The 13,766-nt window shown below is 36.3% G+C and overlaps 1 protein-coding gene across 1 annotated transcript in view; it reads left to right on the top strand.

Moving 5' to 3' along the window:
* Nucleotides 1-13,766, top strand: part of LOC110453939 — a 135,374-nt gene that overhangs the window by 59,787 nt on the left and 61,821 nt on the right. Inside the window, exons 75-93 of the mRNA XM_021503188.1 lie at nt 244-438; nt 812-949; nt 1,070-1,255; nt 1,488-1,628; nt 2,073-2,264; nt 3,027-3,158; nt 4,774-4,959; nt 5,477-5,611; nt 5,808-5,996; nt 6,682-6,816; nt 7,646-7,843; nt 8,355-8,474; nt 9,178-9,369; nt 9,700-9,831; nt 10,371-10,556; nt 11,076-11,222; nt 11,995-12,183; nt 12,412-12,543; nt 13,545-13,733. Of these exons, the coding sequence (XP_021358863.1) occupies nt 244-438; nt 812-949; nt 1,070-1,255; nt 1,488-1,628; nt 2,073-2,264; nt 3,027-3,158; nt 4,774-4,959; nt 5,477-5,611; nt 5,808-5,996; nt 6,682-6,816; nt 7,646-7,843; nt 8,355-8,474; nt 9,178-9,369; nt 9,700-9,831; nt 10,371-10,556; nt 11,076-11,222; nt 11,995-12,183; nt 12,412-12,543; nt 13,545-13,733 (3,114 nt within the window). The remainder of the gene's footprint in view (nt 1-243; nt 439-811; nt 950-1,069; nt 1,256-1,487; nt 1,629-2,072; nt 2,265-3,026; nt 3,159-4,773; nt 4,960-5,476; nt 5,612-5,807; nt 5,997-6,681; nt 6,817-7,645; nt 7,844-8,354; nt 8,475-9,177; nt 9,370-9,699; nt 9,832-10,370; nt 10,557-11,075; nt 11,223-11,994; nt 12,184-12,411; nt 12,544-13,544; nt 13,734-13,766) is intronic.

Here is a 13,766-nt window from a genome sequence, read left to right as displayed (position 1 = left end):
AGCCAAGTGGTTAAGGCATCTGACAATCTGCTACCACTAGCCCTCCACCACTGGGTCGCGGGTTCGAGGCCTACTTGGGCAGTCGCCAGGTACTGGCCGTAAGTAAGTGGTTTTTCTCCGAGAACTCTGGCTTTCCTCCACCACCAAAACCTGGCATGTCCTTAAATAACCATAGCTGTTAACAGGACATAAAACACAAACAAACTATTGGTATATGATAAAGAAATTTGTTTGTATGTTTAGGCTGTGGTCACAGTAACTGATGGAGGTGGCTTGGTAGGAGCAGATACCTTATCTCTCACCATCATCATCCTGCGCAATGATCATATACCCTACTTCAATGGTGATCCTTATGTGTCGGACCTTCAACAAAGTGTACAGGTGGGAGATCTGCTATTCACAGTCACGGGAATGGACAGTGATTCTAGCAAAGCACCGGTAAGTCAAAAGAACGGGATATTCAAGCTCAAAAATGTATGTATCACTTTGAAGAAAGAAAAATGTTCAGCACCTTCCTCCCTTTTGTGTTCATATGGAAGGTCTTTATTTTTAATACGTTTAAGCTTTTGCATGACTTTCCATTTCTCATGAGATTTGGAAATAGTTGAAGAATTTTTAAATAAGAAATTTCATAAGTTTTTTAATTATAATTTATTGCATGATCAAGATCCTTTTTAAGTTTACAAAAAAAAAATAACACACTTGCATATTTTTTGAATAACATTGAAAGATTGGATCTAAAATTCACATATGAGAATGAGCTACATCAATTTGTCTTGTTTACATGGAATTGATCATCTTTTTTTAATAGCAAGCAACTCCGTTCTACACACTGAAGTACTCCTTCCTGGGTGATGATGATGCACCATCTTTCTTCAACATTGGAGAGAACAGCGGCCAAGTAACCGTCAAATCAGTTCTTACATCAACCAGCTCCACCGAGTTTAAAGTAAGTCACCATCAGTTGTCAGAAATATTTCAGCAAATATTGCAATGGTGAAACAATCAGTAACAATAAATTTGTATATAACAATCATGTCACAAAATATTTTTACACTCTTTTCTATAGCTACGTATCCAAGTATCAGACCAGGGGACACCACCCCTTACCAACACAACCTTGGCAACAGTTGCTGTAAGAAACAACTTCCAAAGGCCTTCATTTAATGAAACAGCCTACTACCGAAGAATAAAGGAAACAAATGCTCTCGGAGAAACCATATTGCAGGTGTATGCTCCCGACCAGGATCTTTTGGTAAGTCATACTAGGAACCTGAAATAACACTGAATACTTTTTTAGTCTAGCTAACCACAAATATTCTTGAAGGATTTTATCATCTCTATAAATACTCTGTGCTGTTATCTTCAGGTCGTTTCTTCAGACATAAATGTATATATGTGATGACTTATACCTTGTATTGGCTTGCTCTGTATTTTGTACTGTATATTTTTGTGGTAACCTATTTGCTTACTCTGCTCTGTTACAGGCCCCTAACAATGAGGTTGTTTATGCTATTACTCAAGGACCGGAGGACCTGGAATGCTTCTATATAAACCCCATTACTGGGGAGATTTCCCTCCGTCAATCCCTGCTCACCTCTTTTTGCCAGACCATCAACAGATTTGAGGTAATTAGTGTTATACCCCTGATTAAGTAGAGGAGTGTATATGGTCATTGCTTTGTGTGTCCGGGAGTTTGTCAGATTGTAGTAAAAACCTTGTGTACAAGATATCCTATCAACCTGTAAACAGATTTTGTTTGTATTTACAACATGATAACATAAAGTTCTACACCCAATTAGACACTGGCAATTATCATCCAAAGTTTAAGTTCACACTTGAGTTTTTGTCCAGAGTACAGAGGTTTATCTTGGTGACCGTCCGGTCATTTTGATTTTATTTTATTATTTAAATTGTTTGATGTATATCCCTAAAAATTATGGTAAGGAGATTTATATTGTAACTGATTTGATTTGTTTTTGAAAATGTAACTTTTGAAACATAAGAATTGGGAAAACAGTAAAAAAAATCCTGTCCCATTTGTTTATCTCTGTGTTTGGTTTTGTTGACAGATGACTGTAGAGGCGCAAGACAAAGGAGTCCCGTCATTTTCTACCAATGTCCAGGTGACCATCGACATTGACCGCAACAATAACCCGCCAATCTTTGACAATTTACCTGACGAAATATCTCCAGGAGTCATGGAGAGTATAGCTGTGGGTAACCAAGTGATGGTTGTGACAGCCAGGGATGCGGACATTGTCGTAAGTGATCTATATTACATTCTTAACACTATCAAATACCTCTACGTCACTGTGTACATTGTAACTAGTGTAATCTAGATACTGTAATAGTTGAAATTCTCGCATGTGAAAATGTTCGCATTGTGACTTGTTAAACTGATTGCAGAGTGGACATTTTTGGCAGTGGTTCTGAAATCTATATATTCTACCTATTTAAAATTGATACAAAAAATATATATATATAATTACATATAACGTTAATGCTTCAACACAGAAAGCATGGTCTCTTCCACACCTTTAAGAATTTCCATTTTTAACGTATAACGTATATCATTCGGCTGATTTATGTATGATAAGTGATGTTTTGTATCAACTTTGTGACTATAGATGTTTAAGTGTTACTAATATAGTGCAGATGTTATATTAAATAACAAAAACAAGTTTAATATTTTACAATGAAAATCAAAAGATTGCATATTTTTCATCAGGTAGAGATATATTTTTAAGGGATTAACAATCGGGTATACTTGCCAGACCTGAATGTATATTAGTGTAAGTTCCGAGAGTAGTCAAGAAAAGGGTTCAAATACTGTCGGTTATCAAGGGAAAATGCTGAGACCAAAAGTGACAGTATAGAGAGTGATCTGGAATAAACAGGGGCCACTTTAGACAGGTTTTGTTGTCTACATCCCACAGTCGACACTTTATTATGTTTTTTTTTGTACTTTATTTCTGTTTTTACTAGATCAGTCACTAGTATTTACTGGTTATTTTCTGTTTCAGGCTCCATTCAACACCATTGCCTACACCTTGATTGGAGATGACACAGGACCAAATTACTTCTCTATCAATAGAACAACTGGTCAGGTCAGAGTAACCAACCAGATACTTAACACTGTGGAAACCTCCTTTAGGGTAATTACAGAAAAATTGTATTACTTCTAGTCTTCATTTCAATTGATAAGAATATTATTTTTATTTTTTGTCCTGGTAGCATATATGTATTTTTTTCTTGTCATTGAAGTAGTGTTATAGATTTAAGGAGCTTTAAATAGAACAAATAACAAATAAGTAGTTAATGTACAACATTTAATTACTGTTGTATATATAACATATATAGAAAAGTCAAACTACATCACACATAATTGATATATCCATCATACAAAAGAATACATTGACATACAATTTGAAAACATAAAAAAAAATTGGCATTTCTGGGGCAAACTCAGTAACGGTATAGAGTGTCGACGCTATTCCTCGACTAGCTGGCAATCACATGGTTCTCTATATGTGTGCAGGCTTTGCTGTTACACTAAATAGAGTGCGGGGATGTAATAAGTAGTGGTGGAGCCGTTTCCGCCTTATCTACTTCTTTGGGTGCATTGCAGGCCAGACCCGAAGAGGAATAGCGTCTTATATGTTTTAACTTTATATAATTCTTATGTTTTACCCAGACTGGCTGTAACTCTTTGTCTACATTACTCCAGTCTGACTGGCTGTAACTCTTTGGTTACATTGCTCCGGTCTGATGTTGGGGTAACTTATATAAAAGTTATAGCAGTAAATGGGACCACTTAGACTGGCTGTAACTCTTTGGATACATTGCTCCCGCCTGTGTTGTTGTATCTCAATATTATGTAATAGAATAATTTGTCATTAATATCTGAATATAGTGAAATAAATATATCATCCAATTTTTGGGGAAAACAAGGCGAATATATAACCCACTGGTATCAACTATCCTTCATATGTATCAACTGTGATTGCCCAATTATTTGTTGTTTCACACCTGATATCGTTATATGATATCGTACATAAAACTCATATAAATTTACTATCTTAATTAAAAACCGCTGTCATTCATATTTACAGGTATGTGGTTGGGGTGGTGGTGGTAAACCCGAAAAATAAAACTTATGAGATTGGTCCTTTAGCTCCGGACGCTGGGGAAAAAGTGACCAGCAAGCTATCAAGAATCCTCTAAGCCAATCAGACAGCGATAAGCTAACACGTGACAGGTCACTCTCTTCATAGACCGCTTAGGCCCTGGTTATGTATACGGTCGATGTTCCTATATGAAAAACCTACAGATCATGATTGTCACTGACAATCATATCTATACACGATGTTTAAGTTAAGGTTGCAGACTAGTCCATCCAGGCTTGACTAGTATTAATAGAAACAATATTTGTCCATTTAAACCTGGCTTATGTACATAAGCCTCAATTGAATGAGGGTCAAGTTAATATTAAAATGGTTGTTAAATGTCAGAATGTATCATCTTAACGTTTGTGAGTGGTAAAATGCACAAGATTTTTGCACAATTATAACTTGGTGCATCAATAGCTTGGAGGAATTTGTCAATAACAAAGTTTGGATACTTGCTCTATATCACATTTTAGAAATTATCAGTTTATCTTAATTATCACACAGTTACCAAGGCCACTACATCTAAGATCAGTTACATCTGAGATTTCTCAACTCTATGGCTTGTCTGAGATTTAAAAAAAGATTTTTTTTCATTCCACAGCTGCGTGTTCAGGCAACAGATGGTGGTTCACCTAGTAAATTTGCACAAAGCATCCTCCTTATCAATGTCAGACGGAATCTTAATAACCCGTCTTTCGCGCCCATCAACTATGAAGTGACAATTCTCGAGACCTACGCTTATGACAATATTGTGGAAACAGTGATAGCTACAGATGCTGATACCAAGGTAAACAGCAAGTGGTTTATATGGTAAAGCAGTTTTAATTGACAGTATCTCCTTCATCTCTGCTAGTTTGTTTTCCTGAAGATGACCGATAATCTTACCACCTCATCCAGAATTATAGCCTTATATTATAAAAAAACAACAACACTTACAAATTTATTAATTGTAATATTAATTTGAATGATTATACTAAAGGAAAGTCATAAATCAATAGTACAGCGTTTCGACATGGCAATAGGCTGGAAGAAGAATAGTGTTCATCACGCCAACTGGTACCAATTTTTCTAGTTCATTTTTATTTTATTTTGTTATTGGATTTTAAAGATTTTCAATTTATTCCTTGGAATTATAACACCATGTAATTCAAACTGTAAGGATGAAAATCCAGGAAACACTTGTTAAACCTTTCCCTTGATAATTCCTGCCTTCTGTTTGAGTTCCCTTATACTGTATCACCCAAAGGGAATATTCTATTAGTGTTTACGGAGTTGATAGAATACTTGGTGACTTCTCCTTGCAGGCTCCTCACAACCAACTCACATACACAATCACCTCCAGCAGCTTAGCTCTACAGTACTTCCAGATCGACTCTCAGGGTCAAATCACAATCCGACGATCTCTCATTGATGATACAGCCGACACTGCCTTATACATTGTAAGTACTTATGGCAAATGTCTCTTTTATGCTTTCTTTTTAAAGTTAAAACATTTAAGATTTGAAAACAACTTTGGTGTCTGAATATTTTTTTTTGTATCCCTTTCAAAGTTAAAATGTATGGTGCAAAAACATGCTTATATTTTGATATGTGTCATCATGAGAAATTCCAATATTGACTTTTGGTGTATTTCAGCTAACAGTGACAGCACAGGACCAGGGTATACCACAGCTTACCAGTCAGAATGCTGCAACTGTGCGTGTAAACGTGATAAGGAATAGAGCATGCCCAGTATTCTTGAATACCCAGAAATCTGTGGACATTTCCCAGAGTCAGAGTGCTCAGATTGTCCTGGATGTGAATGCAACAGACGTAGATGATGCTGTGAGTACTGACCACTTACAGCATATTGACTAAGTTTATCAGCGTTAGTCACTGTATGTGTTGTTTATAACTGTACAATGTTGTCATTTGTATTGCTTGTAACTATACAATGTTGACACTTGTATTATGTTGACATTATTTTACATAACTATACAATGTTGACATTTTTATTACAAATAATTATACGATGTTGACACTTGTATTACAAATAAATATACAATGTTGAGATTTTTATTACAAATAACTATACAATGTTGACATTTGTATTATGTTGCCATTATTTTACATATAACTATACAATGTTGACATTTTTATTACAAATAACTAGACAATGTTGACACTTGTATTACAAATAAATATACAATGTTGAGATTTTTATTACAAATAACTATACAATGTTGACATTTGTATTATGTTGCCATTATTTTACATATAACTATACAATGTTGACATTTTTATTACTCATAATTTTACAGTGTTGACATTATTATACATATAACTATATACAATGTTGACATTTCTATTATACACCTGACTATACATTGTTTGACATTTCCAGCATAAACTATATCATGTTGAAATTTTGTAGTACATGTATACACATAAATAGACAGTGTTGACATTTGTAATATACATGTTGACATTTGTATTATAACTATATGATCTTGACAATTATATTACACAGACCACAGTATTCAGTCGAATCACTTACACTCTGATTGGTGACGATTCAGCAACTTCTTTCTTTGCCATCAATGCATTATCTGGAGCAGTAACCACCAACGTCAACCTTTACAATGACGCGGGAACTGTGTATCGGGTAGGTTAACTATAGGAAGGTCAAAAATTTGTACTGTGTTAAGTAAAGTTGCGATGAACAGACTGTTTAATTAATTTGTTTTGATTTGTAATAGTATAGCTGTGTCCAGAGGAGAAACTTTATAACAATGCTAGTAGGAAACTAATTAGGTCAATTCTGTCCTACATCTTGTCTTACATTCTTACAAGCAAAAGTAGCACAGTGACAGATGTATCTGTCCACATGCTTGTGGATCTGTCCACATGCTGGTTTATGTGTCCACATGCTTGTGGATCTGTCCACTCGCTGGTTGATCTGTCCACATGCTTGTGGTTCTGTCCACTCGCTGGTTGATCTGTCCACATGCCTGTGGATCTGTCCACTCGCTGGTTGATCTGTCCACATGCTTGTGGTTCTGTCCACTCGCTGGTTGATCTGTCCACATGCTTGTGGTTCTGTCCACTCGCTGGTTGATCTGTCCACATGCCTGTGGATCTGTCCACTCGCTGGTTGATCTGTCCACATGCTTGTGGTTCTGTCCACTCGCTGGTTGATCTGTCCACATGCTTGTGGTTCTGTCCACTCGCTGGTTGATCTGTCCACGTGCTGGTGGATCTGTCCACTCGCTGGTTGATCTGTCCACATGCTTGTGGATCTGTCCACTCGCTGGTTGATCTGTCCACGTGCTGGTGGATCTGTCCACACACTGAAATATTGAACTATGCTGATAATATTAAATATCTTTAAACCATAATTTTTGTATACATATTAAAACAATTTTGGAACTGCTTGTTGGAAGTATTACATGTATAATCAGTTGTAACACATTGTTAAATGAATTACTGTTTAGCTGAGAGTTCAGGCCAGTGACGGGGGAAGTCCATCCTGTGCAACTACAGATGTGTATGTTGTCAACGTCAACAGGAACTTGAACGCTCCTGTATGGGTAAACACGCAGACACCCAATTACTACGAATATTCAATCCTTGAGACCCAGTCGGTGTCCCTACCTTTCTTTACAGTGTCTGCCACCGATAACGACGACAAGGTGAGTATCATAGTGTGAGCTATCCCTGGGTTACTGTGATAACATCACATAGCAGAGTTATTGGGTGCTGCTTGTGTACACGAAATGTTCCAATATTCTGTACCTTTTAATAACTGTAGTGGCAAAGAACTTCAAAAACAGAAATATTATGCTTTTGTACAATATAGATTGTCCCTCTTTTTGGGAACATTAAGTCAAAAAAAGATGTTTATGAAATAAATTGATGTTCCTTCAAAATGACATTTTTTTGTACACTTGTGTCTTTAAATCCTGCTCAGAACTACATATGAACAAATTGCAGTTCACATGTTCACATGTATAATAATTTTATATTCGAATTTGAAAACCCGTTAACACGTAGATAAAATAATTGTTGTAGTATTTCGGTACCTACTACAGTGGGTATCAGTTATTATTTGCCAGCATTATGACAATGATGTCACAAATGTGATGTCACATGTAATGTAAATGAATACTAATAACAATATATGTCATGTTCTTCTCATCACAGGTCCCTCATAATGTAGTCTACTATGAGTTCACTACCAACACTGACCAATTCAGAGTTGATGCCAATGGACAGGTTTTCCTGCGGTCAAGTCTCATCTTTGGCACCGTGGAACAGTATACAGTAAGGAAAAAAATCATCTTTTGTTAACTAGTTGCTCTTTGCATAAACTAGTTGTCCTTTTGTGTTAACTATTTGTCCTTTTGTGTAAACTATTTGTCCTTTTGTGTTAACTATTTGTCATTTTGTGTAAACTATTTGGCCTTTTGTGTAAACTATTTATCCTTTTGTGTAAACTATTTGGCCTTTTGTGTAAATTAGTTGTCCTTTTGTGTTAACTAGTTGTCCTTTTGTGTAAACTATTTGTCCTCTTGTGTAAACTATTTGTCCTTTTGTGTAAACTAGTTGTCCTTTTGTGTTAACTAGTTGTCATTTTGTGTAAACTATTTGTCCTTTTGTGTTCACTTGTTGTTCCTTTTTGATTACTTATTTATTTGAACTGTACATATGTAATAAAATAATAAGTGCTACACTATATTATATGTTTCACCAAGTAGATTATATTTGATCACCCAGAATTACCTTCCACCTGGTATGTAAAACTAAAATAGAAATTAAGCAAGTTGATTAAAAACAGTGGATTTTGCTATTTTACCAGAATGTCTTTAACATTAAGTTCTTATCAAGTTTTGTAAGTGTTAATTTTCAAAACAAAATACTCCGTAAAGCGTTATAATGGCTAAATTCAAATATTAATCTAGAGTTTTTAGTGCAAAATTGAAGTATTCACTCAAATGCTGAGTGTGTTTGAAATGATGTGTTACAGATTAAGATGATGGCATGGGACAGTGGAGAGCCAACTCGTAGATCAAGCGTTGAGGGTACATTGGTTGTGAACGTACGTCGCAACAAGTTTCCCCCGGAATTTACTACTCTCCCCAATGTTCTCAGCCTCGACCAAAATGTGACGCAGGGCTCAACAGTTTACAACATCGGAGCCCGCGACAATGACACTTTTGTAAGTAGTGGAGGGGTAACAGGGACGATTGAAAACTCTTCATTTTCATGACAGGTTCAATAATATGCAGTAATATAGATAACAAAGTTGGATGTATTCTATTATTTAAAACAAACATCACAAATAGTTAAGTATCTTTTAAAGTGTCCTGCAATCAGCATACTATGCAGTGTTTCTTATGTAAATACAATATGGTTATTGTCTCGCATGAAAAGTTTGGTTTTTCCTCATCAAAAATATTAGGGTGGTAACATGATCTGTTAAAACATTATTGTCCCTGGTAGTAAGTTCAGACTCGTTTTACAGTGATGTGCTTGTTGTGTATTCCAGTCACCATTTAACCTGATAGAATATGTGGTCATTGGCGACGGCGCCGCCACCACCTACTTCTCTGTGAACTCGGGCAACGGAGCAGTCAGCGTGAAAACACCCATCAATACGGACACAAACATCATTTACATGGTAATATGTTTTTCTGTATTCATCGTAACTTTTTATGCCACTGCTTAAAAACCAAGAGGTAAATAATGGTAGCAGTTAATATCATAATTGTAAATATCTTACTGATTTATAAGCTGGCCTTTGTCGGACCACTTGCCCTGTAACCCAATGGGATGGGTAGTTATCCTGGAATCATGTTGTCAGATGGTTTGACAGTCTGTGAAAGTTAGTTTGTCTAGACTACTTTGATTTCAATGAATGTTTGCACAATTTTTAAATACCCAAGGTAGTTATTAATGTTGCAAGTTAATTTTTATTGTGAGTGATATTGATATTATTAACCAAAAATTGGTTCTAGGTAGGTTTCGGGTATTGGTTGGTCCTATACAGAGTAAGTTGTATGAATGTGTGTGAGTATTAGATCCAAGGAGAAACACTGGGTTATCCCATTATCCCACAGCTTTTAGATCCAATTAGTTCCAATTATTTTAATATTTATTTTTGTTCGTAATGTTGGTAAAACATTATGGACCAGTAAACATGACTAATTTTTCCAATAGCTGCGCGTACGTATCCTGGATGGTGGTACTCCACGGAAATTTGCAGATGAGGTCTTGACCATCGTTGTGAACAGGAACCTGAACCGACCAGTTATGTCCAGCCCATTTGTCCAAAGAACAATTCTTGAAATCCAAAATGTTGGGGAGTCCATCACTACAATATCCGCTACAGATGCTGACAATATTGTAAGTTGTAATTACTTTTTATTGTAAATACTTTTATTAAAACGAAATGATATAGTCTGTTCTACAGGTGTAAGAATACTCTAAAACCTCTATAATCAACTTTCAATCAAATGCATTCTCAAGAAATTGTGTGCAAGTTCAAAAGATGATTTTTATGTGCATTTTGATCAGTATTTACTAAAAAAAATCATCAGTTACCAGATACACAATTCCCACAATAAAGTAACAAAAGAATGAAAATTAATTGGGAAATTTTTAATGTGTCTTGTTATTAACTTACTGGGCAAATAATAAAGTTAGTTTCACTCATAAAGCTTCAAGTATTTAAAATAGGATAAATCTATGGAAGGGATTTGATATGTCATCATTATAAATATACTCAATGAAGGTATTTCATGTATGACACACTCTGTGCATGTGATCATGCAACTGCTATGATTCGAAACAGATGATCTATTCAGGTCCATGGCTTTTATTGACAAATATTTTTATTTATTCTTTATTTATTTTGTTTAATAGAGTCCTAATGGAGATGTGCGCTATTTCTTGATTACTTCGGACACCAATGTTGATAGTTACTTCAGTGTAGACCCAGTTTCAGGGGGCGTGATGCTGCAGAAGCTCCTCCTGGACTACCCGAACACAGCCACAAGATTTACCGTCAGCGTAAGTCAGGGCACGTCTCTGGTTGGTGGGTGATGATCTAAAACATACAGGGTTATCTCTGTCGGGGTGGGACATGGGCAAAACAGGGACACGAGGGATTTCTCTATTGTGACTTGAGTATTCAGTATTCGTGTTGTGACTTGAGTTTTCATGTTGTGACTTGAGTATTCGTGTAAGGGTGTACCTTCCTTGTTGGTGGGGCATCAATAGAGAGGTGTGTCTGTTCAGGATGGGGTGCAGATGAAGGCGTGAATCTGTTGTAGGTAATTATAAGGCATTAATAAATGAATGTGTTTGTTGTGACTAGGTCATGACTGAAGGGGGGATATCATGTGACAGGGTCACAGATTAATGGGGGTATGTCTGATCTGGGTTGGTAGGGCATGAATAAAAAGGGTATGTCTTATTCGAATGGGTTCTGAATGAAAGGGGTCTGTTTGTTGTGACTTGGTCATGAACAGGGAAATCTGATGTGGGTGGGGCAAGGATGCTGAGATAGAGGTGTGTGTGTGTTTGAGGTTTATATAAAGAGGTGTTTCTTGTGTGAATGGAACATATACATGAAGCAAAATAAGTGTCTCTTTGACGTGGATGGGTAAGGAGTGTTTCTGTTGTGGGTGGGGTACATCTGATGTAGGTGGAGTTAAACATGGCATTTTTGCTGTGAGTGTGACATGGATACAGGAGGTGTGTTTCTGTTGTTTGAGGAGCATGGAGTAGATAGTGCATGCACATGAAGGAATTTTTGAGGTAACGTTATATGTTGTTTTAGTTCCAAGTGGGTGCACGTGACATGGGAAGCACTTCACTGACGGCGCTCAATCCTACTACAGTAGAGGTGACCGTGGTGAGGAACACCCAGCCATTATTTACCCAGAAACCCTACACCAGAACTCTCGGCCAGTTTGATCCTCCAAACACGCTTGTTTATCAACCATCTGTGCAGAACTCGGACAGTGATGTAAGTTGGCCTTACGTATTTTATCACAAATTAACAATTCAAAAATATGATTACATGTTATTTTGGTATTGGTTTAGGATATGATTGTATCTGAAATAAATACTAGACTTTATCCTTGTTGTGATTCTCAGTTATAATAATGTTGACGGTGTAAACATCAGCTGTGTTTTTCGTGGATGTTTAGCTTTTATGTGAAATGTGTCTTAGTGAGCTACACATCTGTTACAGGATCCGTTTAACCGCCTCAACTTCACAATTATTGGAGATGGTTCCGCACTCCTTTATTTCTCTGTTAACCCTACAAACGGTGAGGTCCGGACCATTCGTAATCTCACCTTAAGCACAGCCCTCACCTTCCAGGTAAGTCAAGGTTACAACTAAAGATAAGCTTACTTTCAGCATCACTCTCACTTTTCAAAGTTAGTCAAGGTCATGACCATTTTTAATTTCACCTTCAGTGCAAAATCTTATTTTAAAAACAGAATAAAAAAGGATGCCAAAACAAAAGCCTTAATAATCCAGCCATCATTGTTTCTATAAAGACAGGCTAGATAATGAGATATCTGGCTTTCTTGGACAGTTCTTTTTATAGACTAAGGCCAGTCTGTACCCTAAAACATTGGCTTATTAGTGGAAATGGCAAAGTAGATCATTAACAAGGCATGTTGGCAGTATGGCAATGGAACAAGGGGCATTATATCGAGGTTTTAGTGTAAAGGGGCATTATATCAAGGTTTTAGTGTAAAGGGGCATTATATCAAGGTTTTAGTGTAAAGGGGCATTATATCAAGGTTTTAGTGTAAAGGGGCATTAAATCAAGGTTTTAGTGTATTAAGCTGGTAAGGTCAATCACCAACAAATGAAATATTTCACTAAACAAATGAAAATAACTGTTTTACTAAAAAATAACCATATCAGGTGAAGTAAACTCATTCAACCCTGAAATTTAATAATGAACTATTCCAACCTTTGAATTGGAAGAGTTCAAATGTGGTTTCAGGGGTGAATGAGTTAATAGAGGGGCATATATGCCCAATGTCCCTCCTGTCCCATCAGTTTATTGTTAGGACTCCACTGACTTCATTTCTGAATATGGGAATACCTAGGGTGAGTTTGTATTTCAAGGTCAATGCAAAGGTAATTGTTACTATGTATTGGTCAGCCAAATGGCCAACCATTCATATCTTACAGATATTGTCTTATTTTTTGGATATTTCCTTTTTGTAAAAAACCTGTCCTGAATAACAGTATAGCACACAGTTAGTTAGCTGTGCTGAGTGTGATTTTAGTAATATCACGAATTAAAAAGATACAGGCACCAGAATGAAAAAATGTGAGATAAAAAATCCTTTTGTTTGTAGGTAAGGATCAATGTGAAGGACAATGGTATCCCCCCAATGGAGGATACTACTACAGTAACTGTCAGCGTGAAGAGAAACGAGAGAGATCCCACATTCTTACATGCTACCTCCTTTGCAGTAGACATCCCTGAGGGCCTCCCTGTTGGAAGTTCTGTGGCAAATATCAATGCAACTGATGCTGATGCATTTGTAAGTTTAAAAAATTGAAAAAAAGGTTCTAAA

This window comes from Mizuhopecten yessoensis, unplaced genomic scaffold (genome assembly GCF_002113885.1).
Source record: "Mizuhopecten yessoensis strain PY_sf001 unplaced genomic scaffold, ASM211388v2 scaffold7547, whole genome shotgun sequence".
Taxonomy (NCBI): Eukaryota; Metazoa; Mollusca; class Bivalvia; order Pectinida; family Pectinidae; genus Mizuhopecten; species Mizuhopecten yessoensis.
Note: the sequence above shows the minus strand (reverse complement) of the source record. Positions and strands in the feature narration are given on the sequence as shown.